The sequence below is a fragment of the Anastrepha ludens genome, chromosome 5 (genome assembly GCF_028408465.1).
Source record: "Anastrepha ludens isolate Willacy chromosome 5, idAnaLude1.1, whole genome shotgun sequence".
In the NCBI taxonomy this organism is placed as follows: Eukaryota; Metazoa; Arthropoda; class Insecta; order Diptera; family Tephritidae; genus Anastrepha; species Anastrepha ludens.
Window position 1 is genome coordinate 35622642 of NC_071501.1, and position 27216 is coordinate 35649857.

The 27216-nt window shown below is 33.9% G+C and overlaps 9 protein-coding genes and 1 pseudogene across 9 annotated transcripts; 7 read left to right on the forward strand and 3 right to left on the reverse strand.

Annotated features, from left to right (window-relative positions):
- The first annotated feature begins 21 nt into the window (after positions 1–21).
- On the forward strand, positions 22–12144 carry LOC128864634 (histone H3-like). Its single transcript, XM_054104396.1, has 2 exons — positions 22–577; positions 11722–12144. The coding sequence occupies exons 1-2, from the start codon at positions 176–178 to the stop codon at positions 12130–12132; spliced, it is 813 nt and encodes a 270-aa protein (XP_053960371.1). The 5' UTR covers positions 22–175; the 3' UTR covers positions 12133–12144.
- Positions 2251–2622, forward strand: LOC128864778 (histone H2B). Its single transcript, XM_054104537.1, has one exon. The coding sequence runs from the start codon at positions 2251–2253 to the stop codon at positions 2620–2622; it is 372 nt and encodes a 123-aa protein (XP_053960512.1).
- On the reverse strand, positions 5306–5701 carry LOC128864780 (histone H4). The gene has a single exon (XM_054104539.1). It carries the CDS (start codon positions 5641–5643, stop codon positions 5332–5334), a length of 312 nt encoding a protein of 103 aa, XP_053960514.1. The 5' UTR covers positions 5644–5701; the 3' UTR covers positions 5306–5331.
- On the forward strand, positions 5894–6376 carry LOC128864773 (histone H3). The gene has a single exon (XM_054104531.1). The coding sequence runs from the start codon at positions 5954–5956 to the stop codon at positions 6362–6364; it is 411 nt and encodes a 136-aa protein (XP_053960506.1). The 5' UTR covers positions 5894–5953; the 3' UTR covers positions 6365–6376.
- Positions 8008–8379, forward strand: LOC128864779 (histone H2B). The gene has a single exon (XM_054104538.1). The coding sequence runs from the start codon at positions 8008–8010 to the stop codon at positions 8377–8379; it is 372 nt and encodes a 123-aa protein (XP_053960513.1).
- On the reverse strand, positions 11064–11459 carry LOC128864782 (histone H4). The gene has a single exon (XM_054104541.1). The coding sequence runs from the start codon at positions 11399–11401 to the stop codon at positions 11090–11092; it is 312 nt and encodes a 103-aa protein (XP_053960516.1). The 5' UTR covers positions 11402–11459; the 3' UTR covers positions 11064–11089.
- Positions 12145–13792: 1648 nt separating the features above from the next.
- On the forward strand, positions 13793–14164 carry LOC128864360 (histone H2B). Its single transcript, XM_054103983.1, has one exon. The coding sequence runs from the start codon at positions 13793–13795 to the stop codon at positions 14162–14164; it is 372 nt and encodes a 123-aa protein (XP_053959958.1).
- Positions 14165–16849: 2685 nt separating this feature from the next.
- LOC128864635 (uncharacterized) lies at positions 16850–23002 on the reverse strand (annotated as a pseudogene).
- LOC128863156 (histone H2B) lies at positions 19552–19923 on the forward strand. Its single transcript, XM_054102131.1, has one exon. The coding sequence runs from the start codon at positions 19552–19554 to the stop codon at positions 19921–19923; it is 372 nt and encodes a 123-aa protein (XP_053958106.1).
- Positions 23003–25324: 2322 nt separating the features above from the next.
- LOC128864343 (histone H2B) lies at positions 25325–25696 on the forward strand. The gene has a single exon (XM_054103957.1). It carries the CDS (start codon positions 25325–25327, stop codon positions 25694–25696), a length of 372 nt encoding a protein of 123 aa, XP_053959932.1.
- Positions 25697–27216: the final 1520 nt, after the last annotated feature.

Here is a 27216-nt window from a genome sequence, read left to right on the forward strand (position 1 = left end):
ACATCTATCTCGCTTCAACACATGCCTACATAATACATGGACTTGTGAAACGTATTAGTTGAAACTGCTACTTAAGATGTGAAAGTCATACAATTTGTTATAGGTACAGTGTTTAGTGTTCTATAGTGTTCTACAGTGTTCAAGTGTGGGAAAATAATAAAGTGAGTAGTGAAAAATGGCTCGTACAAAGCAAACAGCCCGAAAATCGACTGGTGGAAAGGCACCACGTAAACAATTGGCGACAAAAGCTGCACGCAAAAGTGCACCAGCAACTGGTGGAGTTAAAAAGCCACATCGTTATCGTCCAGGTACAGTGGCGTTGCGTGAAATTCGTCGCTATCAAAAGAGTACCGAATTATTGATACGCAAATTGCCATTCCAGCGCTTGGTTCGTGAAATAGCGCAAGATTTCAAAACTGATCTACGTTTCCAAAGTTCTGCTGTTATGGCTCTACAAGAAGCAAGTGAAGCATACTTGGTTGGTCTTTTTGAAGATACCAATTTGTGTGCCATCCATGCTAAGCGTGTTACAATTATGCCAAAAGATATTCAATTGGCTAGACGTATTCGTGGTGAACGTGCTTAAATCAATAAGAAAACTTACGAAAAAACGGTCCTTTTCAGGACCACAATTTGTTAAACGAAAAAGATGAAAAATTTTATTGAAATATTTATGCATATATATGGGCCTGTTCGTAAATGCAAAAATTGGCAACACCGCAACTCATAAGTGGTCGAAAATGCAACAATGCAGTATATTGTGCGCAAATAGTAGCAAAACACAAATCATAAAAATGGCTGATGCAACAGATGTGTGCTGATTAGCAGTGGCAGTGCAGAATAATCATATTATGCAGCGCAGTGATGAATTTACGAATAGCCTCTATGTGTAGATATTTTTGTGTTTTCGTAAATGTATGTAGTACATACCTATACAGTTCTTTATCTACTCCATATCGTTTCTACTCGTGTGCTTTTAAGTATAGTTGGCATGCATGTATACACGTTTATGTAGGTATATGCACACATAACCAGTTTATAAGCAGCAATTTTGGCGCAATTCGGTAATATGTATAAACATATAATACACCTAATGGGATGCCACGTTCTTTATTAAGAATATTAAATGAATAAGAAAACTATTATAAAAAAAACGGTCCTTTTCGGGACCACAATTTGTTTAACGAAAAAGATCAAACATTTTGTTGGAATATTTATGCGTAAACATATATGATATTTTTGTGTTTTCGTTAATGTACGTAGTACAAACATACATATGCATTTCTTTATCTACTCCACATCATTTATACACGAGCGTTTTTTAGTACAGTCTGTAGGAATGTATACACATGTATGAATGAATATGTATACATAACCAGTTTATATGCCGCAGTTTTGGCGCAAATATACATGCGTCTATTCACATTCGATAATATGTATGAAAAAATAACACATTTAGTGAGAAATTATTTAAATCTCTTTGTAAATGTATTTTGTCGTCCTGAAAAGGACGGTTTGTTTGCGTCGGTATTTATAATTATAATTCGCCTATATTTTTCACTTTATGCTTTCTTTTCGGTCTTCTTTGGCAAAAGTACAGCTTGAATATTAGGCAAAACACCACCTTGAGCAATAGTTACGCCGGACAACAATTTATTCAATTCTTCATCGTTGCGGATGGCCAATTGTAAATGACGTGGGATGATTCTTGTCTTTTTGTTATCACGAGCAGCATTACCAGCCAATTCAAGAACTTCAGCTGCTAAATATTCCATAACTGCAGCTAGATAAACTGGAGCACCGGCACCAACACGCTCAGCATAATTGCCTTTGCGCAACAAACGATGAATACGACCAACTGGAAATTGAAGACCAGCACGATTTGAACGGGACTTTGCCTTTCCCTTAACTTTACCACCTTTACCGCGACCTGACATTTTCACTCTTATAGATTGTTCACTTCACTACACTAAAAAGCACTGTACTGTATTATACTCAATGTATAAGCACACTATTCACTGATACACAAAATGTGCGCTGCTTATATACTTTCTCGCTATGCTGAGCACCAACCCTTATACTGTGCTGTTGATCATCGTGCGTGTACTACTACTTCGTATTGTCTCGCCGAAGAGTTGGTCGGAAAATATACACTTAAGCCTGCACACGACACATGGTAGGTATAATAAGTGACAAATAGTGTGAGTGAAAATAAAATCATAAAATCATCAAAGTTGTGAAGAAATTAAAATGCCGCCAAAAACTAGTGGAAAAGCAGCAAAGAAAGCCGGTAAGGCTCAAAAGAATATTACTAAAAATGATAAGAAAAAGAAGCGTAAGAGGAAGGAAAGTTATGCTATCTACATCTATAAAGTGTTGAAACAAGTACATCCTGATACCGGTATTTCATCCAAGGCCATGAGCATTATGAATAGTTTTGTGAATGACATCTTTGAGCGCATTGCTGCGGAAGCGTCGCGTTTAGCTCACTATAACAAACGTTCAACCATCACCAGTCGCGAAATTCAAACTGCTGTACGTTTACTCTTGCCCGGTGAATTGGCCAAACATGCCGTCAGTGAAGGTACCAAAGCTGTTACCAAATATACCAGTTCCAAATAATTTTTCCAACTGAACTAATGGTATATAAATGATTGACCAAACAAGGCCCTTTTCAGGGCCACAAAATATAAATTAACAAAGAGAATGAGAAAATGTCTTCATTAATATCTCTACATACATACATATGTATGTATGTATGCACATTGAAATTAATTTTAAAATTCCTTAATATTGAAGAATACCAGAGCTATGTTCATATGGTTTCATTAGTCTATTAAATATGATATTGGTTTGTTGAACTACTTGGTTTTTAATTTTTAAATGTTTTCTACACACTGTAAGGAATAAATTCACTTTTGATCTTTTTGTTAAGAGATTTTGTAGCCCTGAAAAGGGCTTATTATTAATTAACCATGAGGTTCCGTTTGTAACTCACTTACAAACACCGTAAATTATTTACTTTTTACCTGCTGCTGTAGGTTTTTTTGCGGCTGGCTTTTTATTCGATGCAGACTTCTTGGATTTAGCAGCAGTTGCTTTTGCTTTAGCTGCTTTTGGCTTAGCAGTTGCAGATTTGGCTTTAGTTGGTTTCACTTTTAATGCACCACCCTTTTTTGCATCTTTCGCCTTAGCCTTTTCAGTTTTCTTCTTTTCAGCTGTTTTCTTACTGGCAACAGATTTTTTTACCTTTTTCTCACCACTTGCCGCCTTTTTGACTTTACTCAATGATTTTTTCTTTGATGCACCACTATCTGCTGCCTTCTTTTTAGCCTTAACCTTCTCTGCTGATTTTACGGCTTTTGATTTCAATTTTCCCTCGCTTGATTTACTAGCTGCAACTGATAGTTTGAATGAACCGGACGCACCTTTTCCTTTGGTTTGAATTAATTTGCCACTTGTAACAGCCGATTTCAAATAGCGTTTAATGAATGGTGCCAATTTTTGGGCATCACATTTGTATGTCGCACTAATATATTTCTTAATCGCCAAAAGTGATGAACCGCCACGTTCCTTTAAATTCTTAATTGATGCGTCGACCATTTGTTGTGTTGGTGGATGGGTAGGGGCAACCGACGGCTTTTTGGGTTTAGCTGCCTTAACCTTTTTGGCAACAACTTTTTTTTCAGCAATAGTAGCAGCAGTAGCTACTGGGGAGCTTACATTCACAACAGCAACTGAATCAGACATCTTTATTTATATATTGTAGATTAAAACCTCACTTTAAACACTTCACTCACTTTATGCACTGTACGCACTACACCAATAGAGCACTGGTAAATAAAGATAATTTCTGGAATTCAATATGTTGTTTAACTCTGTTTAAAATTTGAGAAGCAGAGCGAAAAGATGATAATCAAATTTTCACGTTCCAGTGCTATTTAGTGCTGCTATATGACAAACTTTAAGATTTATTTAATTCACTAAAATTCACTGAATTTACTAATTCAACAAATGAATATCTATAACGATAGTATGCATGTATCACTTCCATATCAATATACTTAAATTGGAATAAAGTCAATATTTTTCTTGTAACGAGTGTTTTAGTCGAAACTTTGTACTCAAAATATTACATTTTCGCTAGTTTTAGTCGATTTTCTTAAAACTCCTTAATATAAATCAATTATTACTATTGAAAATATAAAATATATCAAATTATCAATCATCTGAACAGTTTATTTTATATATTACTTAAAATAATATGCTTGAAAAAATAAAATTAAATATCTCCATGGTATCACCAGAGCAATTCTCAGTGGCGTTAGGTGGATGCATGAAATAATCCAATATTTTGATGAATATTGAAAACTTTAATTTTGGTTGAAATGAGTGATGGTAATGAAATAAATAAATTTCACTAATGTGAATTATTTTAATATAATATTTAATTTTTTTATATTAATGCAAATATTCACTAATCAATCGCATTTTTAAATATGTATATATATATATATATATATATATGTGTGCATACAAAATTTTTTATTTAATTAATTAAATATTATTTTACTTTATAAAAAAATTTAACTTTTTCTTTAAAAAGTTTGCAATATATGTCAAAGCAAGGTACAAAATTCCCATATGTACATACATACGTGCTTACATACACGTATACAACTTGTATGCTTGGCGAAGGCAAAAGGCAAAGGTAGTAAGAGTATGATTGTATTCCAAAGTTAAAGAAATAAATATAAATATGAAAATATAATTTTAACTACATATATATTTTTAAAAAGTTGTATTTATGTAGCGAAAAAAATTATTTAACAATTAAATATATCAGGCTAGAGGCCTGGGTGTTAAAATACAGCCATAATCTATTTAACACGTTCGCGGACACTTAAAAATTCAGGAAGCTGCAAAAATAGATAGGCAATTATTTTTGAAACTAGTTGTAATATCCTAAATCTGATTACACATGTATTATAACTGTAGTCAGAATATCGTATTTTAACTGTTATATGAAAGTACTTAATGAATCAAGTGGTCATTACTTTAAAATGTATATTAATTACAAAAACTTAAAGTTACATGAAATTAAATGAATAAAACTTGGCTTTAAAATTTGAATGCTATAGCATTCACGTCCGCGAACGTGTTAATTGTATAATGAGAATGTACATATGTACTCATGCACATCAAATATAGAATCACAACAGAATTGTGAGTTTGTTTAAAATTTTAATTGTACAAAATTTTGAATCTTTGTTAAAAGAATATTGTGGTCCTGAAAAGGACCGTTTTTTAAATATGTACGCAAGAAATTATTTAACCGCCGAAACCGTATAAAGTACGGCCTTGTCTCTTTAAAGCGTACACAACATCCATAGCTGTAACTGTTTTCCTTTTGGCATGTTCAGTATAGGTAACTGCATCACGGATAACATTCTCCAAAAATACTTTTAAAACACCACGAGTTTCTTCATATATCAAACCAGATATACGTTTTACACCACCACGACGAGCTAAACGTCGAATAGCTGGTTTAGTGATACCTTGGATGTTATCACGTAAAACTTTGCGATGGCGTTTGGCTCCACCTTTTCCCAAACCTTTACCACCTTTGCCGCGACCAGTCATTTTTTGATATTTACTATTTGCACAAGTAAGAATTTAACACTTTAACACTGTAACACTTCACCACCAATGAAATAACAGAAGCGAGAGCACATCTATTTATACCAAAATCTCACAACTGCAATACCCAAGACAAAAGGTACACCATACATCTATCTCGCTTCAACACATGCCTACATAATACATGGACTTGTGAAACGTATTAGTTGAAATTGCTACTTAAGATGTGAACGTCATACAATTTGTTATAGGTACAGTGTACAGTGTTCTATAGTGTTCAAGTGTGAGAAAATAATAAAGTGAGTAGTGAAAAATGGCTCGTACAAAGCAAACAGCCCGAAAATCGACTGGTGGAAAGGCACCACGTAAACAATTGGCGACAAAAGCTGCACGCAAAAGTGCACCAGCAACTGGTGGAGTTAAAAAGCCACATCGTTATCGTCCAGGTACAGTGGCGTTGCGTGAAATTCGTCGCTATCAAAAGAGTACCGAATTATTGATACGCAAATTGCCATTCCAGCGCTTGGTTCGTGAAATAGCGCAAGATTTCAAAACTGATCTACGTTTCCAAAGTTCTGCTGTTATGGCTCTACAAGAAGCAAGTGAAGCATACTTGGTTGGTCTTTTTGAAGATACCAATTTGTGTGCCATCCATGCTAAGCGTGTTACAATTATGCCAAAAGATATTCAATTGGCTAGACGTATTCGTGGTGAACGTGCTTAAATCAATAAGAAAACTTACGAAAAAACGGTCCTTTTCAGGACCACAATTTGTTAAACGAAAAAGATGAAAAATTTTATTGAAATATTTATGCATATATATGGGCCTGTTCGTAAATGCAAAAATTGGCAACACCGCAACTCATAAGTGGTCGAAAATGCAACAATGCAGTATATTGTGCGCAAATAGTAGCAAAACACAAATCATAAAAATGGCTGATGCAACAGATGTGTGCTGATTAGCAGTGGCAGTGCAGAATAATCATATTATGCAGCGCAGTGATGAATTTACGAATAGCCTTTATGTGTAGATATTTTTGTTTTTTCGTAAATGTATGTAGTACATACCTATACAGTTCTTTATCTACTCGTGTGCTTTTAAGTATAGTCGGCATGCATGTATACACGTTTATGTAGGTATATGCACACATAACCAGTTTATAAGCAGCAATTTTGGCGCAATTCGGTAATATGTATAAAAATGTAATACACCTAATGGGATGCCACGTTCTTTATTAAGAATATTAAATGAATAAGAAAACTATTATAAAAAAACGGTCCTTTTTGGGACCACAATTTGTTTAATGAAAAAGATCAAACATTTTGTTGGAATATTTATGCGTAAACATATATGATATTTTTGTGTTTTCGTTAATGTACGTAGTACATACATACACATGTTTTTATCTACTCCACATCATTTATACACGAGCGGTTTTTAGTACAGTCTGTAGGCATGTATACACATGTATGAATGAATATGTATACATAACCAGTTTATATGCCGCAGTTTTGGCGCAAATATACATGCGTCTATTCACATTCGATAATATGTATGAAAAAATAACACATTTAGTGAGAAATTATTTAAATCTCTTTGTAAATGTATTTTGTCGTCCTGAAAAGGACGGTTTGTTTGCGTCGGTATTTATAATTATAATTCGCCTATATTTTTCACTTTATGCTTTCTTTTCGGTCTTCTTTGGCAAAAGTACAGCTTGAATATTAGGCAAAACACCACCTTGAGCAATAGTTACGCCGGACAACAATTTATTCAATTCTTCATCGTTGCGAATGGCCAATTGTAAATGACGTGGGATGATTCTTGTCTTTTTGTTATCACGAGCAGCATTACCAGCCAATTCAAGAACTTCAGCTGCTAAATATTCCATAACTGCAGCTAGATAAACTGGAGCACCGGCACCAACACGCTCAGCATAATTGCCTTTGCGCAACAAACGATGAATACGACCAACTGGAAATTGAAGACCAGCACGATTTGAACGGGACTTTGCCTTTCCCTTAACTTTACCACCTTTACCGCGACCTGACATTTTCACTCTTATAGATTGTTCACTTCACTACACTAAAAAGCACTGTACTGTATTATACTCAATGTATAAGCACACTATTCACTGATACACAAAATGTGCGCTGCTTATATACTTTCTCGCTATGCTGAGCACCAACCCTTATACTGTGCTGTTGATCATCGTGCGTGTACTACTACTTCGTATTGTCTCGCCGAAGAGTTGGTCGGAAAATATACACTTAAGCCTGCACACGACACATGGTAGGTATAATAAGTGACAAATAGTGTGAGTGAAAATAAAATCATAAAATCATCAAAGTTGTGAAGAAATTAAAATGCCGCCAAAAACTAGTGGAAAAGCAGCAAAGAAAGCCGGTAAGGCTCAAAAGAATATTACTAAAAATGATAAGAAAAAGAAGCGTAAGAGGAAGGAAAGTTATGCTATCTACATCTATAAAGTGTTGAAACAAGTACATCCTGATACCGGTATTTCATCCAAGGCCATGAGCATTATGAATAGTTTTGTGAATGACATCTTTGAGCGCATTGCTGCGGAAGCGTCGCGTTTAGCTCACTATAACAAACGTTCAACCATCACCAGTCGCGAAATTCAAACTGCTGTACGTTTACTCTTGCCCGGTGAATTGGCCAAACATGCCGTCAGTGAAGGTACCAAAGCTGTTACCAAATATACCAGTTCCAAATAATTTTTCCAACTGAACTAATGGTATATAAATGATTGACCAAACAAGGCCCTTTTCAGGGCCACAAAATATAAATTAACAAAGAGAATGAAAAAATGTCTTCATTAATATCTCTACATACATACATATGTATGTATGTATGCACATTGAAATTAATTTTAAAATTCCTTAATATTGAAGAATACCAGAGCTATGTTCATATGGTTTCATTAGTCTATTAAATATGATATTGGTTTGTTGAACTACTTGGTTTTTAATTTTTAAATGTTTTCTACACACTGTAAGGAATAAATTCACTTTTGATCTTTTTGTTAAGAGATTTTGTAGCCCTGAAAAGGGCTTATTATTAATTAACCATGAGGTTCCGTTTGTAACTCACTTACAAACACCGTAAATTATTTACTTTTTACCTGCTGCTGTAGGTTTTTTTGCGGCTGGCTTTTTATTCGATGCAGACTTCTTGGATTTAGCAGCAGTTGCTTTTGCTTTAGCTGCTTTTGGCTTAGCAGTTGCAGATTTGGCTTTAGTTGGTTTCACTTTTAATGCACCACCCTTTTTTGCATCTTTCGCCTTAGCCTTTTCAGTTTTCTTCTTTTCAGCTGTTTTCTTACTGGCAACAGATTTTTTTACCTTTTTCTCACCACTTGCCGCCTTTTTGACTTTACTCAATGATTTTTTCTTTGATGCACCACTATCTGCTGCCTTCTTTTTAGCCTTAACCTTCTCTGCTGATTTTACGGCTTTTGATTTCAATTTTCCCTCGCTTGATTTACTAGCTGCAACTGATAGTTTGAATGAACCGGACGCACCTTTTCCTTTGGTTTGAATTAATTTGCCACTTGTAACAGCCGATTTCAAATAGCGTTTAATGAATGGTGCCAATTTTTGGGCATCACATTTGTATGTCGCACTAATATATTTCTTAATCGCCAAAAGTGATGAACCGCCACGTTCCTTTAAATTCTTAATTGATGCGTCGACCATTTGTTGTGTTGGTGGATGGGTAGGGGCAACCGACGGCTTTTTGGGTTTAGCTGCCTTAACCTTTTTGGCAACAACTTTTTTTTCAGCAATAGTAGCAGCAGTAGCTACTGGGGAGCTTACATTCACAACAGCAACTGAATCAGACATCTTTATTTATATATTGTAGATTAAAACCTCACTTTAAACACTTCACTCACTTTATGCACTGTACGCACTACACCAATAGAGCACTGGTAAATAAAGATAATTTCTGGAATTCAATATGTTGTTTAACTCTGTTTAAAATTTGAGAAGCAGAGCGAAAAGATGATAATCAAATTTTCACGTTCCAGTGCTATTTAGTGCTGCTATATGACAAACTTTAAGATTTATTTAATTCACTAAAATTCACTGAATTTACTAATTCAACAAATGAATATCTATAACGATAGTATGCATGTATCACTTCCATATCAATATACTTAAATTGGAATAAAGTCAATATTTTTCTTGTAACGAGTGTTTTAGTCGAAACTTTGTACTCAAAATATTACATTTTCGCTAGTTTTAGTCGATTTTCTTAAAACTCCTTAATATAAATCAATTATTACTATTGAAAATATAAAATATATCAAATTATCAATCATCTGAACAGTTTATTTTATATATTACTTAAAATAATATGCTTGAAAAAATAAAATTAAATATCTCCATGGTATCACCAGAGCAATTCTCAGTGGCGTTAGGTGGATGCATGAAATAATCCAATATTTTGATGAATATTGAAAACTTTAATTTTGGTTGAAATGAGTGATGGTAATGAAATAAATAAATTTCACTAATGTGAATTATTTTAATATAATATTTAATTTTTTTATATTAATGCAAATATTCACTAATCAATCGCATTTTTAAATATGTATATATATATATATATATATATATGTGTGCATACAAAATTTTTTTATTTAATTAATTAAATATTATTTTACTTTATAAAAAAATTTAACTTTTTCTTTAAAAAGTTTGCAATATATGTCAAAGCAAGGTACAAAATTCCCATATGTACATACATACGTGCTTACATACACGTATACAACTTGTATGCTTGGCGAAGGCAAAAGGCAAAGGTAGTAAGAGTATGATTGTATTCCAAAGTTAAAGAAATAAATATAAATATGAAAATATAATTTTAACTACATATATATTTTTAAAAAGTTGTATTTATGTAGCGAAAAAAATTATTTAACAATTAAATATATCAGGCTAGAGGCCTGGGTGTTAAAATACAGCCATAATCTATTTAACACGTTCGCGGACACTTAAAAATTCAGGAAGCTGCAAAAATAGATAGGCAATTATTTTTGAAACTAGTTGTAATATCCTAAATCTGATTACACATGTATTATAACTGTAGTCAGAATATCGTATTTTAACTGTTATATGAAAGTACTTAATGAATCAAGTGGTCATTACTTTAAAATGTATATTAATTACAAAAACTTAAAGTTACATGAAATTAAATGAATAAAACTTGGCTTTAAAATTTGAATGCTATAGCATTCACGTCCGCGAACGTGTTAATTGTATAATGAGAATGTACATATGTACTCATGCACATCAAATATAGAATCACAACAGAATTGTGAGTTTGTTTAAAATTTTAATTCTACAAAATTTTGAATCTTTGTTAAAAGAATATTGTGGTCCTGAAAAGGACCGTTTTTTAAATATGTACGCAAGAAATTATTTAACCGCCGAAACCGTATAAAGTACGGCCTTGTCTCTTTAAAGCGTACACAACATCCATAGCTGTAACTGTTTTCCTTTTGGCATGTTCAGTATAGGTAACTGCATCACGGATAACATTCTCCAAAAATACTTTTAAAACACCACGAGTTTCTTCATATATCAAACCAGATATACGTTTTACACCACCACGACGAGCTAAACGTCGAATAGCTGGTTTAGTGATACCTTGGATGTTATCACGTAAAACTTTGCGATGGCGTTTGGCTCCACCTTTTCCCAAACCTTTACCACCTTTGCCGCGACCAGTCATTTTTTGATATTTACTATTTGCACAAGTAAGAATTTAACACTTTAACACTGTAACACTTCACCACCAATGAAATAACAGAAGCGAGAGCACATCTATTTATACCAAAATCTCACAACTACAATACCCAAGCCAAAAGGTACACCATACATCTATCTCGCTTCAACACATGCCTACATAATACATGGACTTGTGAAACGTATTAGTTGAAACTGCTACTTAAGATGTGAAAGTCATACAATTTGTTATAGGTACAGTGTTTAGTGTTCTATAGTGTTCTACAGTGTTCAAGTGTGGGAAAATAATAAAGTGAGTAGTGAAAAATGGCTCGTACAAAGCAAACAGCCCGAAAATCGACTGGTGGAAAGGCACCACGTAAACAATTGGCGACAAAAGCTGCACGCAAAAGTGCACCAGCAACTGGTGGAGTTAAAAAGCCACATCGTTATCGTCCAGGTACAGTGGCGTTGCGTGAAATTCGTCGCTATCAAAAGAGTACCGAATTATTGATACGCAAATTGCCATTCCAGCGCTTGGTTCGTGAAATAGCGCAAGATTTCAAAACTGATCTACGTTTCCAAAGTTCTGCTGTTATGGCTCTACAAGAAGCAAGTGAAGCATACTTGGTTGGTCTTTTTGAAGATACCAATTTGTGTGCCATCCATGCTAAGCGTGTTACAATTATGCCAAAAGATATTCAATTGGCTAGACGTATTCGTGGTGAACGTGCTTAAATCAATAAGAAAACTTACGAAAAAACGGTCCTTTTCAGGACCACAATTTGTTAAACGAAAAAGATGAAAAATTTTATTGAAATATTTATGCATATATATGGGCCTGTTCGTAAATGCAAAAATTGGCAACACCGCAACTCATAAGTGGTCGAAAATGCAACAATGCAGTATATTGTGCGCAAATAGTAGCAAAACACAAATCATAAAAATGGCTGATGCAACAGATGTGTGCTGATTAGCAGTGGCAGTGCAGAATAATCATATTATGCAGCGCAGTGATGAATTTACGAATAGCCTCTATGTGTAGATATTTTTGTGTTTTCGTAAATGTATGTAGTACATACCTATACAGTTCTTTATCTACTCCATATCGTTTCTACTCGTGTGCTTTTAAGTATAGTTGGCATGCATGTATACACGTTTATGTAGGTATATGCACACATAACCAGTTTATAAGCAGCAATTTTGGCGCAATTCGGTAATATGTATAAACATATAATACACCTAATGGGATGCCACGTTCTTTATTAAGAATATTAAATGAATAAGAAAACTATTATAAAAAAAACGGTCCTTTTCGGGACCACAATTTGTTTAACGAAAAAGATCAAACATTTTGTTGGAATATTTATGCGTAAACATATATGATATTTTTGTGTTTTCGTTAATGTACGTAGTACATACATACACATGTTTTTATCTACTCCACATCATTTATACACGAGCGGTTTTTAGTACAGTCTGTAGGCATGTATACACATGTATGAATGAATATGTATACATAACCAGTTTATATGCCGCAGTTTTGGCGCAAATATACATGCGTCTATTCACATTCGATAATATGTATGAAAAAATAACACATTTAGTGAGAAATTATTTAAATCTCTTTGTAAATGTATTTTGTCGTCCTGAAAAGGACGGTTTGTTTGCGTCGGTATTTATAATTATAATTCGCCTATATTTTTCACTTTATGCTTTCTTTTCGGTCTTCTTTGGCAAAAGTACAGCTTGAATATTAGGCAAAACACCACCTTGAGCAATAGTTACACCGGACAACAATTTATTCAATTCTTCATCGTTGCGGATGGCCAATTGTAAATGACGTGGGATGATTCTTGTCTTTTTGTTATCACGAGCAGCATTACCAGCCAATTCAAGAACTTCAGCTGCTAAATATTCCATAACTGCAGCTAGATAAACTGGAGCACCGGCACCAACACGCTCAGCATAATTGCCTTTGCGCAACAAACGATGAATACGACCAACTGGAAATTGAAGACCAGCACGATTTGAACGGGACTTTGCCTTTCCCTTAACTTTACCACCTTTACCGCGACCTGACATTTTCACTCTTATAGATTGTTCACTTCACTACACTAAAAAGCACTGTACTGTATTATACTCAATGTATAAGCACACTATTCACTGATACACAAAATGTGCGCTGCTTATATACTTTCTCGCTATGCTGAGCACCAACCCTTATACTGTGCTGTTGATCATCGTGCGTGTACTACTACTTCGTATTGTCTCGCCGAAGAGTTGGTCGGAAAATATACACTTAAGCCTGCACACGACACATGGTAGGTATAATAAGTGACAAATAGTGTGAGTGAAAATAAAATCATAAAATCATCAAAGTTGTGAAGAAATTAAAATGCCGCCAAAAACTAGTGGAAAAGCAGCAAAGAAAGCCGGTAAGGCTCAAAAGAATATTACTAAAAATGATAAGAAAAAGAAGCGTAAGAGGAAGGAAAGTTATGCTATCTACATCTATAAAGTGTTGAAACAAGTACATCCTGATACCGGTATTTCATCCAAGGCCATGAGCATTATGAATAGTTTTGTGAATGACATCTTTGAGCGCATTGCTGCGGAAGCGTCGCGTTTAGCTCACTATAACAAACGTTCAACCATCACCAGTCGCGAAATTCAAACTGCTGTACGTTTACTCTTGCCCGGTGAATTGGCCAAACATGCCGTCAGTGAAGGTACCAAAGCTGTTACCAAATATACCAGTTCCAAATAATTTTTCCAACTGAACTAATGGTATATAAATGATTGACCAAACAAGGCCCTTTTCAGGGCCACAAAATATAAATTAACAAAGAGAATGAGAAAATGTCTTCATTAATATCTCTACATACATACATATGTATGTATGTATGCACATTGAAATTAATTTTAAAATTCCTTAATATTGAAGAATACCAGAGCTATGTTCATATGGTTTCATTAGTCTATTAAATATGATATTGGTTTGTTGAACTACTTGGTTTTTAATTTTTAAATGTTTTCTACACACTGTAAGGAATAAATTCACTTTTGATCTTTTTGTTAAGAGATTTTGTAGCCCTGAAAAGGGCTTATTATTAATTAACCATGAGGTTCCGTTTGTAACTCACTTACAAACACCGTAAATTATTTACTTTTTACCTGCTGCTGTAGGTTTTTTTGCGGCTGGCTTTTTATTCGATGCAGACTTCTTGGATTTAGCAGCAGTTGCTTTTGCTTTAGCTGCTTTTGGCTTAGCAGTTGCAGATTTGGCTTTAGTTGGTTTCACTTTTAATGCACCACCCTTTTTTGCATCTTTCGCCTTAGCCTTTTCAGTTTTCTTCTTTTCAGCTGTTTTCTTACTGGCAACAGATTTTTTTACCTTTTTCTCACCACTTGCTGCCTTTTTGACTTTACTCAATGATTTTTTCTTTGATGCACCACTATCTGCTGCCTTCTTTTTAGCCTTAACCTTCTCTGCTGATTTTACGGCTTTTGATTTCAATTTTCCCTCGCTTGATTTACTAGCTGCAACTGATAGTTTGAATGAACCGGACGCACCTTTTCCTTTGGTTTGAATTAATTTGCCACTTGTAACAGCCGATTTCAAATAGCGTTTAATGAATGGTGCCAATTTTTGGGCATCACATTTGTATGTCGCACTAATATATTTCTTAATCGCCAAAAGTGATGAACCGCCACGTTCCTTTAAATTCTTAATTGATGCGTCGACCATTTGTTGTGTTGGTGGATGGGTAGGGGCAACCGACGGCTTTTTGGGTTTAGCTGCCTTAACCTTTTTGGCAACAACTTTTTTTTCAGCAATAGTAGCAGCAGTAGCTACTGGGGAGCTTACATTCACAACAGCAACTGAATCAGACATCTTTATTTATATATTGTAGATTAAAACCTCACTTTAAACACTTCACTCACTTTATGCACTGTACGCACTACACCAATAGAGCACTGGTAAATAAAGATAATTTCTGGAATTCAATATGTTGTTTAACTCTGTTTAAAATTTGAGAAGCAGAGCGAAAAGATGATAATCAAATTTTCACGTTCCAGTGCTATTTAGTGCTGCTATATGACAAACTTTAAGATTTATTTAATTCACTAAAATTCACTGAATTTACTAATTCAACAAATGAATATCTATAACGATAGTATGCATGTATCACTTCCATATCAATATACTTAAATTGGAATAAAGTCAATATTTTTCTTGTAACGAGTGTTTTAGTCGAAACTTTGTACTCAAAATATTACATTTTCGCTAGTTTTAGTCGATTTTCTTAAAACTCCTTAATATAAATCAATTATTACTATTGAAAATATAAAATATATCAAATTATCAATCATCTGAACAGTTTATTTTATATATTACTTAAAATAATATGCTTGAAAAAATAAAATTAAATATCTCCATGGTATCACCAGAGCAATTCTCAGTGGCGTTAGTTGGATGCATGAAATAATCCAATATTTTGATGAATATTGAAAACTTTAATTTTGGTTGAAATGAGTGATGGTAATGAAATAAATAAATTTCACTAATGTGAATTATTTTAATATAATATTTAATTTTTTTATATTAATGCAAATATTCACTAATCAATCGCATTTTTAAATATGTATATATATATATATATATATATATATGTGTGCATACAAAATTTTTTATTTAATTAATTAAATATTATTTTACTTTATAAAAAAATTTAACTTTTTCTTTAAAAAGTTTGCAATATATGTCAAAGCAAGGTACAAAATTCCCATATGTACATACATACGTGCTTACATACACGTATACAACTTGTATGCTTGGCGAAGGCAAAAGGCAAAGGTAGTAAGAGTATGATTGTATTCCAAAGTTAAAGAAATAAATATAAATATGAAAATATAATTTTAACTACATATATATTTTTAAAAAGTTGTATTTATGTAGCGAAAAAAATTATTTAACAATTAAATATATCAGGCTAGAGGCCTGGGTGTTAAAATACAGCCATAATCTATTTAACACGTTCGCGGACACTTAAAAATTCAGGAAGCTGCAAAAATAGATAGGCAATTATTTTTGAAACTAGTTGTAATATCCTAAATCTGATTACACATGTATTATAACTGTAGTCAGAATATCGTATTTTAACTGTTATATGAAAGTACTTAATGAATCAAGTGGTCATTACTTTAAAATGTATATTAATTACAAAAACTTAAAGTTACATGAAATTAAATGAATAAAACTTGGCTTTAAAATTTGAATGCTATAGCATTCACGTCCGCGAACGTGTTAATTGTATAATGAGAATGTACATATGTACTCATGCACATCAAATATAGAATCACAACAGAATTGTGAGTTTGTTTAAAATTTTAATTGTACAAAATTTTGAATCTTTGTTAAAAGAATATTGTGGTCCTGAAAAGGACCGTTTTTTAAATATGTACGCAAGAAATTATTTAACCGCCGAAACCGTATAAAGTACGGCCTTGTCTCTTTAAAGCGTACACAACATCCATAGCTGTAACTGTTTTCCTTTTGGCATGTTCAGTATAGGTAACTGCATCACGGATAACATTCTCCAAAAATACTTTTAAAACACCACGAGTTTCTTCATATATCAAACCAGATATACGTTTTACACCACCACGACGAGCTAAACGTCGAATAGCTGGTTTAGTGATACCTTGGATGTTATCACGTAAAACTTTGCGATGGCGTTTGGCTCCACCTTTTCCCAAACCTTTACCACCTTTGCCGCGACCAGTCATTTTTTGATATTTACTATTTGCACAAGTAAGAATTTAACACTTTAACACTGTAACACTTCACCACCAATGAAATAACAGAAGCGAGAGCACATCTATTTATACCAAAATCTCACAACTGCAATACCCAAGACAAAAGGTACACCATACATCTATCTCGCTTCAACACATGCCTACATAATACATGGACTTGTGAAACGTATTAGTTGAAATTGCTACTTAAGATGTGAACGTCATACAATTTGTTATAGGTACAGTGTACAGTGTTCTATAGTGTTCAAGTGTGAGAAAATAATAAAGTGAGTAGTGAAAAATGGCTCGTACAAAGCAAACAGCCCGAAAATCGACTGGTGGAAAGGCACCACGTAAACAATTGGCGACAAAAGCTGCACGCAAAAGTGCACCAGCAACTGGTGGAGTTAAAAAGCCACATCGTTATCGTCCAGGTACAGTGGCGTTGCGTGAAATTCGTCGCTATCAAAAGAGTACCGAATTATTGATACGCAAATTGCCATTCCAGCGCTTGGTTCGTGAAATAGCGCAAGATTTCAAAACTGATCTACGTTTCCAAAGTTCTGCTGTTATGGCTCTACAAGAAGCAAGTGAAGCATACTTGGTTGGTCTTTTTGAAGATACCAATTTGTGTGCCATCCATGCTAAGCGTGTTACAATTATGCCAAAAGATATTCAATTGGCTAGACGTATTCGTGGTGAACGTGCTTAAATCAATAAGAAAACTTACGAAAAAACGGTCCTTTTCAGGACCACAATTTGTTAAACGAAAAAGATGAAAAATTTTATTGAAATATTTATGCATATATATGGGCCTGTTCGTAAATGCAAAAATTGGCAACACCGCAACTCATAAGTGGTCGAAAATGCAACAATGCAGTATATTGTGCGCAAATAGTAGCAAAACACAAATCATAAAAATGGCTGATGCAACAGATGTGTGCTGATTAGCAGTGGCAGTGCAGAATAATCATATTATGCAGCGCAGTGATGAATTTACGAATAGCCTTTATGTGTAGATATTTTTGTTTTTTCGTAAATGTATGTAGTACATACCTATACAGTTCTTTATCTACTCGTGTGCTTTTAAGTATAGTCGGCATGCATGTATACACGTTTATGTAGGTATATGCACACATAACCAGTTTATAAGCAGCAATTTTGGCGCAATTCGGTAATATGTATAAAAATGTAATACACCTAATGGGATGCCACGTTCTTTATTAAGAATATTAAATGAATAAGAAAACTATTATAAAAAAACGGTCCTTTTTGGGACCACAATTTGTTTAATGAAAAAGATCAAACATTTTGTTGGAATATTTATGCGTAAACATATATGATATTTTTGTGTTTTCGTTAATGTACGTAGTACATACATACACATGTTTTTATCTACTCCACATCATTTATACACGAGCGGTTTTTAGTACAGTCTGTAGGCATGTATACACATGTATGAATGAATATGTATACATAACCAGTTTATATGCCGCAGTTTTGGCGCAAATATACATGCGTCTATTCACATTCGATAATATGTATGAAAAAATAACACATTTAGTGAGAAATTATTTAAATCTCTTTGTAAATGTATTTTGTCGTCCTGAAAAGGACGGTTTGTTTGCGTCGGTATTTATAATTATAATTCGCCTATATTTTTCACTTTATGCTTTCTTTTCGGTCTTCTTTGGCAAAAGTACAGCTTGAATATTAGGCAAAACACCACCTTGAGCAATAGTTACACCGGACAACAATTTATTCAATTCTTCATCGTTGCGGATGGCCAATTGTAAATGACGTGGGATGATTCTTGTCTTTTTGTTATCACGAGCAGCATTACCAGCCAATTCAAGAACTTCAGCTGCTAAATATTCCATAACTGCAGCTAGATAAACTGGAGCACCGGCACCAACACGCTCAGCATAATTGCCTTTGCGCAACAAACGATGAATACGACCAACTGGAAATTGAAGACCAGCACGATTTGAACGGGACTTTGCCTTTCCCTTAACTTTACCACCTTTACCGCGACCTGACATTTTCACTCTTATAGATTGTTCACTTCACTACACTAAAAAGCACTGTACTGTATTATACTCAATGTATAAGCACACTATTCACTGATACACAAAATGTGCGCTGCTTATATACTTTCTCGCTATGCTGAGCACCAACCCTTATACTGTGCTGTTGATCATCGTGCGTGTACTACTACTTCGTATTGTCTCGCCGAAGAGTTGGTCGGAAAATATACACTTAAGCCTGCACACGACACATGGTAGGTATAATAAGTGACAAATAGTGTGAGTGAAAATAAAATCATAAAATCATCAAAGTTGTGAAGAAATTAAAATGCCGCCAAAAACTAGTGGAAAAGCAGCAAAGAAAGCCGGTAAGGCTCAAAAGAATATTACTAAAAATGATAAGAAAAAGAAGCGTAAGAGGAAGGAAAGTTATGCTATCTACATCTATAAAGTGTTGAAACAAGTACATCCTGATACCGGTATTTCATCCAAGGCCATGAGCATTATGAATAGTTTTGTGAATGACATCTTTGAGCGCATTGCTGCGGAAGCGTCGCGTTTAGCTCACTATAACAAACGTTCAACCATCACCAGTCGCGAAATTCAAACTGCTGTACGTTTACTCTTGCCCGGTGAATTGGCCAAACATGCCGTCAGTGAAGGTACCAAAGCTGTTACCAAATATACCAGTTCCAAATAATTTTTCCAACTGAACTAATGGTATATAAATGATTGACCAAACAAGGCCCTTTTCAGGGCCACAAAATATAAATTAACAAAGAGAATGAGAAAATGTCTTCATTAATATCTCTACATACATACATATGTATGTATGTATGCACATTGAAATTAATTTTAAAATTCCTTAATATTGAAGAATACCAGAGCTATGTTCATATGGTTTCATTAGTCTATTAAATATGATATTGGTTTGTTGAACTACTTGGTTTTTAATTTTTAAATGTTTTCTACACACTGTAAGGAATAAATTCACTTTTGATCTTTTTGTTAAGAGATTTTGTAGCCCTGAAAAGGGCTTATTATTAATTAACCATGAGGTTCCGTTTGTAACTCACTTACAAACACCGTAAATTATTTACTTTTTACCTGCTGCTGTAGGTTTTTTTGCGGCTGGCTTTTTATTCGATGCAGACTTCTTGGATTTAGCAGCAGTTGCTTTTGCTTTAGCTGCTTTTGGCTTAGCAGTTGCAGATTTGGCTTTAGTTGGTTTCACTTTTAATGCACCACCCTTTTTTGCATCTTTCGCCTTAGCCTTTTCAGTTTTCTTCTTTTCAGCTGTTTTCTTACTGGCAACAGATTTTTTTACCTTTTTCTCACCACTTGCCGCCTTTTTGACTTTACTCAATGATTTTTTCTTTGATGCACCACTATCTGCTGCCTTCTTTTTAGCCTTAACCTTCTCTGCTGATTTTACGGCTTTTGATTTCAATTTTCCCTCGCTTGATTTACTAGCTGCAACTGATAGTTTGAATGAACCGGACGCACCTTTTCCTTTGGTTTGAATTAATTTGCCACTTGTAACAGCCGATTTCAAATAGCGTTTAATGAATGGTGCCAATTTTTGGGCATCACATTTGTATGTCGCACTAATATATTTCTTAATCGCCAAAAGTGATGAACCGCCACGTTCCTTTAAATTCTTAATTGATGCGTCGACCATTTGTTGTGTTGGTGGATGGGTAGGGGCAACCGACGGCTTTTTGGGTTTAGCTGCCTTAACCTTTTTGGCAACAACTTTTTTTTCAGCAATAGTAGCAGCAGTAGCTACTGGGGAGCTTACATTCACAACAGCAACTGAATCAGACATCTTTATTTATATATTGTAGATTAAAACCTCACTTTAAACACTTCACTCACTTTATGCACTGTACGCACTACACCAATAGAGCACTGGTAAATAAAGATAATTTCTGGAATTCAATATGTTGTTTAACTCTGTTTAAAATTTGAGAAGCAGAGCGAAAAGATGATAATCAAATTTTCACGTTCCAGTGCTATTTAGTGCTGCTATATGACAAACTTTAAGATTTATTTAATTCACTAAAATTCACTGAATTTACTAATTCAACAAATGAATATCTATAACGATAGTATGCATGTATCACTTCCATATCAATATACTTAAATTGGAATAAAGTCAATATTTTTCTTGTAACGAGTGTTTTAGTCGAAACTTTGTACTCAAAATATTACATTTTCGCTAGTTTTAGTCGATTTTCTTAAAACTCCTTAATATAAATCAATTATTACTATTGAAAATATAAAATATATCAAATTATCAATCATCTGAACAGTTTATTTTATATATTACTTAAAATAATATGCTTGAAAAAATAAAATTAAATATCTCCATGGTATCACCAGAGCAATTCTCAGTGGCGTTAGTTGGATGCATGAAATAATCCAATATTTTGATGAATATTGAAAACTTTAATTTTGGTTGAAATGAGTGATGGTAATGAAATAAATAAATTTCACTAATGTGAATTATTTTAATATAATATTTAATTTTTTTATATTAATGCAAATATTCACTAATCAATCGCATTTTTAAATATGTATATATATATATATATATATATATGTGTGCATACAAAATTTTTTATTTAATTAATTAAATATTATTTTACTTTATAAAAAAATTTAACTTTTTCTTTAAAAAGTTTGCAATATATGTCAAAGCAAGGTACAAAATTCCCATATGTACATACATACGTGCTTACATACACGTATACAACTTGTATGCTTGGCGAAGGCAAAAGGCAAAGGTAGTAAGAGTATGATTGTATTCCAAAGTTAAAGAAATAAATATAAATATGAAAATATAATTTTAACTACATATATATTTTTAAAAAGTTGTATTTATGTAGCGAAAAAAATTATTTAACAATTAAATATATCAGGCTAGAGGCCTGGGTGTTAAAATACAGCCATAATCTATTTAACACGTTCGCGGACACTTAAAAATTCAGGAAGCTGCAAAAATAGATAGGCAATTATTTTTGAAACTAGTTGTAATATCCTAAATCTGATTACACATGTATTATAACTGTAGTCAGAATATCGTATTTTAACTGTTATATGAAAGTACTTAATGAATCAAGTGGTCATTACTTTAAAATGTATATTAATTACAAAAACTTAAAGTTACATGAAATTAAATGAATAAAACTTGGCTTTAAAATTTGAATGCTATAGCATTCACGTCCGCGAATGTGTTAATTGTATAATGAGAATGTACATATGTACTCATGCACATCAAATATAGAATCACAACAGAATTGTGAGTTTGTTTAAAATTTTAATTGTACAAAATTTTGAATCTTTGTTAAAAGAATATTGTGGTCCTGAAAAGGACCGTTTTTTAAATATGTACGCAAGAAATTATTTAACCGCCGAAACCGTATAAAGTACGGCCTTGTCTCTTTAAAGCGTACACAACATCCATAGCTGTAACTGTTTTCCTTTTGGCATGTTCAGTATAGGTAACTGCATCACGGATAACATTCTCCAAAAATACTTTTAAAACACCACGAGTTTCTTCATATATCAAACCAGATATACGTTTTACACCACCACGACGAGCTAAACGTCGAATAGCTGGTTTAGTGATACCTTGGATGTTATCACGTAAAACTTTGCGATGGCGTTTGGCTCCACCTTTTCCCAAACCTTTACCACCTTTGCCGCGACCAGTCATTTTTTGATATTTACTATTTGCACAAGTAAGAATTTAACACTTTAACACTGTAACACTTCACCACCAATGAAATAACAGAAGCGAGAGCACATCTATTTATACCAAAATCTCACAACTGCAATACCCAAGACAAAAGGTACACCATACATCTATCTCGCTTCAACACATGCCTACATAATACATGGACTTGTGAAACGTATTAGTTGAAATTGCTACTTAAGATGTGAACGTCATACAATTTGTTATAGGTACAGTGTACAGTGTTCTATAGTGTTCAAGTGTGAGAAAATAATAAAGTGAGTAGCGAAAAATGGCTCGTACAAAGCAAACAGCCCGAAAATCGACTGGTGGAAAGGCACCACGTAAACAATTGGCGACAAAAGCTGCACGCAAAAGTGCACCAGCAACTGGTGGAGTTAAAAAGCCACATCGTTATCGTCCAGGTACAGTGGCGTTGCGTGAAATTCGTCGCTATCAAAAGAGTACCGAATTATTGATACGCAAATTGCCATTCCAGCGCTTGGTTCGTGAAATAGCGCAAGATTTCAAAACTGATCTACGTTTCCAAAGTTCTGCTGTTATGGCTCTACAAGAAGCAAGTGAAGCATACTTGGTTGGTCTTTTTGAAGATACCAATTTGTGTGCCATCCATGCTAAGCGTGTTACAATTATGCCAAAAGATATTCAATTGGCTAGACGTATTCGTGGTGAACGTGCTTAAATCAATAAGAAAACTTACGAAAAAACGGTCCTTTTCAGGACCACAATTTGTTAAACGAAAAAGATGAAAAATTTTATTGAAATATTTATGCATATATATGGGCCTGTTCGTAAATGCAAAAATTGGCAACACCGCAACTCATAAGTGGTCGAAAATGCAACAATGCAGTATATTGTGCGCAAATAGTAGCAAAACACAAATCATAAAAATGGCTGATGCAACAGATGTGTGCTGATTAGCAGTGGCAGTGCAGAATAATCATATTATGCAGCGCAGTGATGAATTTACGAATAGCCTTTATGTGTAGATATTTTTGTTTTTTCGTAAATGTATGTAGTACATACCTATACAGTTCTTTATCTACTCCATATCGTTTCTACTCGTGTGCTTTTAAGTATAGTCGGCATGCATGTATACACGTTTATGTAGGTATATGCACACATAACCAGTTTATAAGCAGCAATTTTGGCGCAATTCGGTAATATGTATAAAAATGTAATACACCTAATGGGATGCCACGTTCTTTATTAAGAATATTAAATGAATAAGAAAACTATTATAAAAAAACGGTCCTTTTTGGGACCACAATTTGTTTAATGAAAAAGATCAAACATTTTGTTGGAATATTTATGCGTAAACATATATGATATTTTTGTGTTTTCGTTAATGTACGTAGTACATACATACACATGTTTTTATCTACTCCACATCATTTATACACGAGCGGTTTTTAGTACAGTCTGTAGGCATGTATACACATGTATGAATGAATATGTATACATAACCAGTTTATATGCCGCAGTTTTGGCGCAAATATACATGCGTCTATTCACATTCGATAATATGTATGAAAAAATAACACATTTAGTGAGAAATTATTTAAATCTCTTTGTAAATGTATTTTGTCGTCCTGAAAAGGACGGTTTGTTTGCGTCGGTATTTATAATTATAATTCGCCTATATTTTTCACTTTATGCTTTCTTTTCGGTCTTCTTTGGCAAAAGTACAGCTTGAATATTAGGCAAAACACCACCTTGAGCAATAGTTACACCGGACAACAATTTATTCAATTCTTCATCGTTGCGGATGGCCAATTGTAAATGACGTGGGATGATTCTTGTCTTTTTGTTATCACGAGCAGCATTACCAGCCAATTCAAGAACTTCAGCTGCTAAATATTCCATAACTGCAGCTAGATAAACTGGAGCACCGGCACCAACACGCTCAGCATAATTGCCTTTGCGCAACAAACGATGAATACGACCAACTGGAAATTGAAGACCAGCACGATTTGAACGGGACTTTGCCTTTCCCTTAACTTTACCACCTTTACCGCGACCTGACATTTTCACTCTTATAGATTGTTCACTTCACTACACTAAAAAGCACTGTACTGTATTATACTCAATGTATAAGCACACTATTCACTGATACACAAAATGTGCGCTGCTTATATACTTTCTCGCTATGCTGAGCACCAACCCTTATACTGTGCTGTTGATCATCGTGCGTGTACTACTACTTCGTATTGTCTCGCCGAAGAGTTGGTCGGAAAATATACACTTAAGCCTGCACACGACACATGGTAGGTATAATAAGTGACAAATAGTGTGAGTGAAAATAAAATCATAAAATCATCAAAGTTGTGAAGAAATTAAAATGCCGCCAAAAACTAGTGGAAAAGCAGCAAAGAAAGCCGGTAAGGCTCAAAAGAATATTACTAAAAATGATAAGAAAAAGAAGCGTAAGAGGAAGGAAAGTTATGCTATCTACATCTATAAAGTGTTGAAACAAGTACATCCTGATACCGGTATTTCATCCAAGGCCATGAGCATTATGAATAGTTTTGTGAATGACATCTTTGAGCGCATTGCTGCGGAAGCGTCGCGTTTAGCTCACTATAACAAACGTTCAACCATCACCAGTCGCGAAATTCAAACTGCTGTACGTTTACTCTTGCCCGGTGAATTGGCCAAACATGCCGTCAGTGAAGGTACCAAAGCTGTTACCAAATATACCAGTTCCAAATAATTTTTCCAACTGAACTAATGGTATATAAATGATTGACCAAACAAGGCCCTTTTCAGGGCCACAAAATATAAATTAACAAAGAGAATGAGAAAATGTCTTCATTAATATCTCTACATACATACATATGTATGTATGTATGCACATTGAAATTAATTTTAAAATTCCTTAATATTGAAGAATACCAGAGCTATGTTCATATGGTTTCATTAGTCTATTAAATATGATATTGGTTTGTTGAACTACTTGGTTTTTAATTTTTAAATGTTTTCTACACACTGTAAGGAATAAATTCACTTTTGATCTTTTTGTTAAGAGATTTTGTAGCCCTGAAAAGGGCTTATTATTAATTAACCATGAGGTTCCGTTTGTAACTCACTTACAAACACCGTAAATTATTTACTTTTTACCTGCTGCTGTAGGTTTTTTTGCGGCTGGCTTTTTATTCGATGCAGACTTCTTGGATTTAGCAGCAGTTGCTTTTGCTTTAGCTGCTTTTGGCTTAGCAGTTGCAGATTTGGCTTTAGTTGGTTTCACTTTTAATGCACCACCCTTTTTTGCATCTTTCGCCTTAGCCTTTTCAGTTTTCTTCTTTTCAGCTGTTTTCTTACTGGCAACAGATTTTTTTACCTTTTTCTCACCACTTGCCGCCTTTTTGACTTTACTCAATGATTTTTTCTTTGATGCACCACTATCTGCTGCCTTCTTTTTAGCCTTAACCTTCTCTGCTGATTTTACGGCTTTTGATTTCAATTTTCCCTCGCTTGATTTACTAGCTGCAACTGATAGTTTGAATGAACCGGACGCACCTTTTCCTTTGGTTTGAATTAATTTGCCACTTGTAACAGCCGATTTCAAATAGCGTTTAATGAATGGTGCCAATTTTTGGGCATCACATTTGTATGTCGCACTAATATATTTCTTAATCGCCAAAAGTGATGAACCGCCACGTTCCTTTAAATTCTTAATTGATGCGTCGACCATTTGTTGTGTTGGTGGATGGGTAGGGGCAACCGACGGCTTTTTGGGTTTAGCTGCCTTAACCTTTTTGGCAACAACTTTTTTTTCAGCAATAGTAGCAGCAGTAGCTACTGGGGAGCTTACATTCACAACAGCAACTGAATCAGACATCTTTATTTATATATTGTAGATTAAAACCTCACTTTAAACACTTCACTCACTTTATGCACTGTACGCACTACACCAATAGAGCACTGGTAAATAAAGATAATTTCTGGAATTCAATATGTTGTTTAACTCTGTTTAAAATTTGAGAAGCAGAGCGAAAAGATGATAATCAAATTTTCACGTTCCAGTGCTATTTAGTGCTGCTATATGACAAACTTTAAGATTTATTTAATTCACTAAAATTCACTGAATTTACTAATTCAACAAATGAATATCTATAACGATAGTATGCATGTATCACTTCCATATCAATATACTTAAATTGGAATAAAGTCAATATTTTTCTTGTAACGAGTGTTTTAGTCGAAACTTTGTACTCAAAATATTACATTTTC

Bases quoted from the DNA above. Each gene is read 5' to 3' on its own strand.
- LOC128864634 (XM_054104396.1), top strand. From the start codon at position 176: ATGGCTCGTACAAAGCAAACAGCCCGAAAATCGACTGGTGGAAAGGCA. The intron at 578-11,721 runs CGTGCTTAAATC...GAGTAGTGAAAA, and splicing joins CTAGACGTATTCGTGGTGAA to ATGGCTCGTACAAAGCAAAC.
- LOC128864778 (XM_054104537.1), top strand. From the start codon at position 2,251: ATGCCGCCAAAAACTAGTGGAAAAGCAGCAAAGAAAGCCGGTAAGGCT.
- LOC128864780 (XM_054104539.1), bottom strand. From the start codon at position 5,643: ATGACTGGTCGCGGCAAAGGTGGTAAAGGTTTGGGAAAAGGTGGAGCC.
- LOC128864773 (XM_054104531.1), top strand. From the start codon at position 5,954: ATGGCTCGTACAAAGCAAACAGCCCGAAAATCGACTGGTGGAAAGGCA.
- LOC128864779 (XM_054104538.1), top strand. From the start codon at position 8,008: ATGCCGCCAAAAACTAGTGGAAAAGCAGCAAAGAAAGCCGGTAAGGCT.
- LOC128864782 (XM_054104541.1), bottom strand. From the start codon at position 11,401: ATGACTGGTCGCGGCAAAGGTGGTAAAGGTTTGGGAAAAGGTGGAGCC.
- LOC128864360 (XM_054103983.1), top strand. From the start codon at position 13,793: ATGCCGCCAAAAACTAGTGGAAAAGCAGCAAAGAAAGCCGGTAAGGCT.
- LOC128863156 (XM_054102131.1), top strand. From the start codon at position 19,552: ATGCCGCCAAAAACTAGTGGAAAAGCAGCAAAGAAAGCCGGTAAGGCT.
- LOC128864343 (XM_054103957.1), top strand. From the start codon at position 25,325: ATGCCGCCAAAAACTAGTGGAAAAGCAGCAAAGAAAGCCGGTAAGGCT.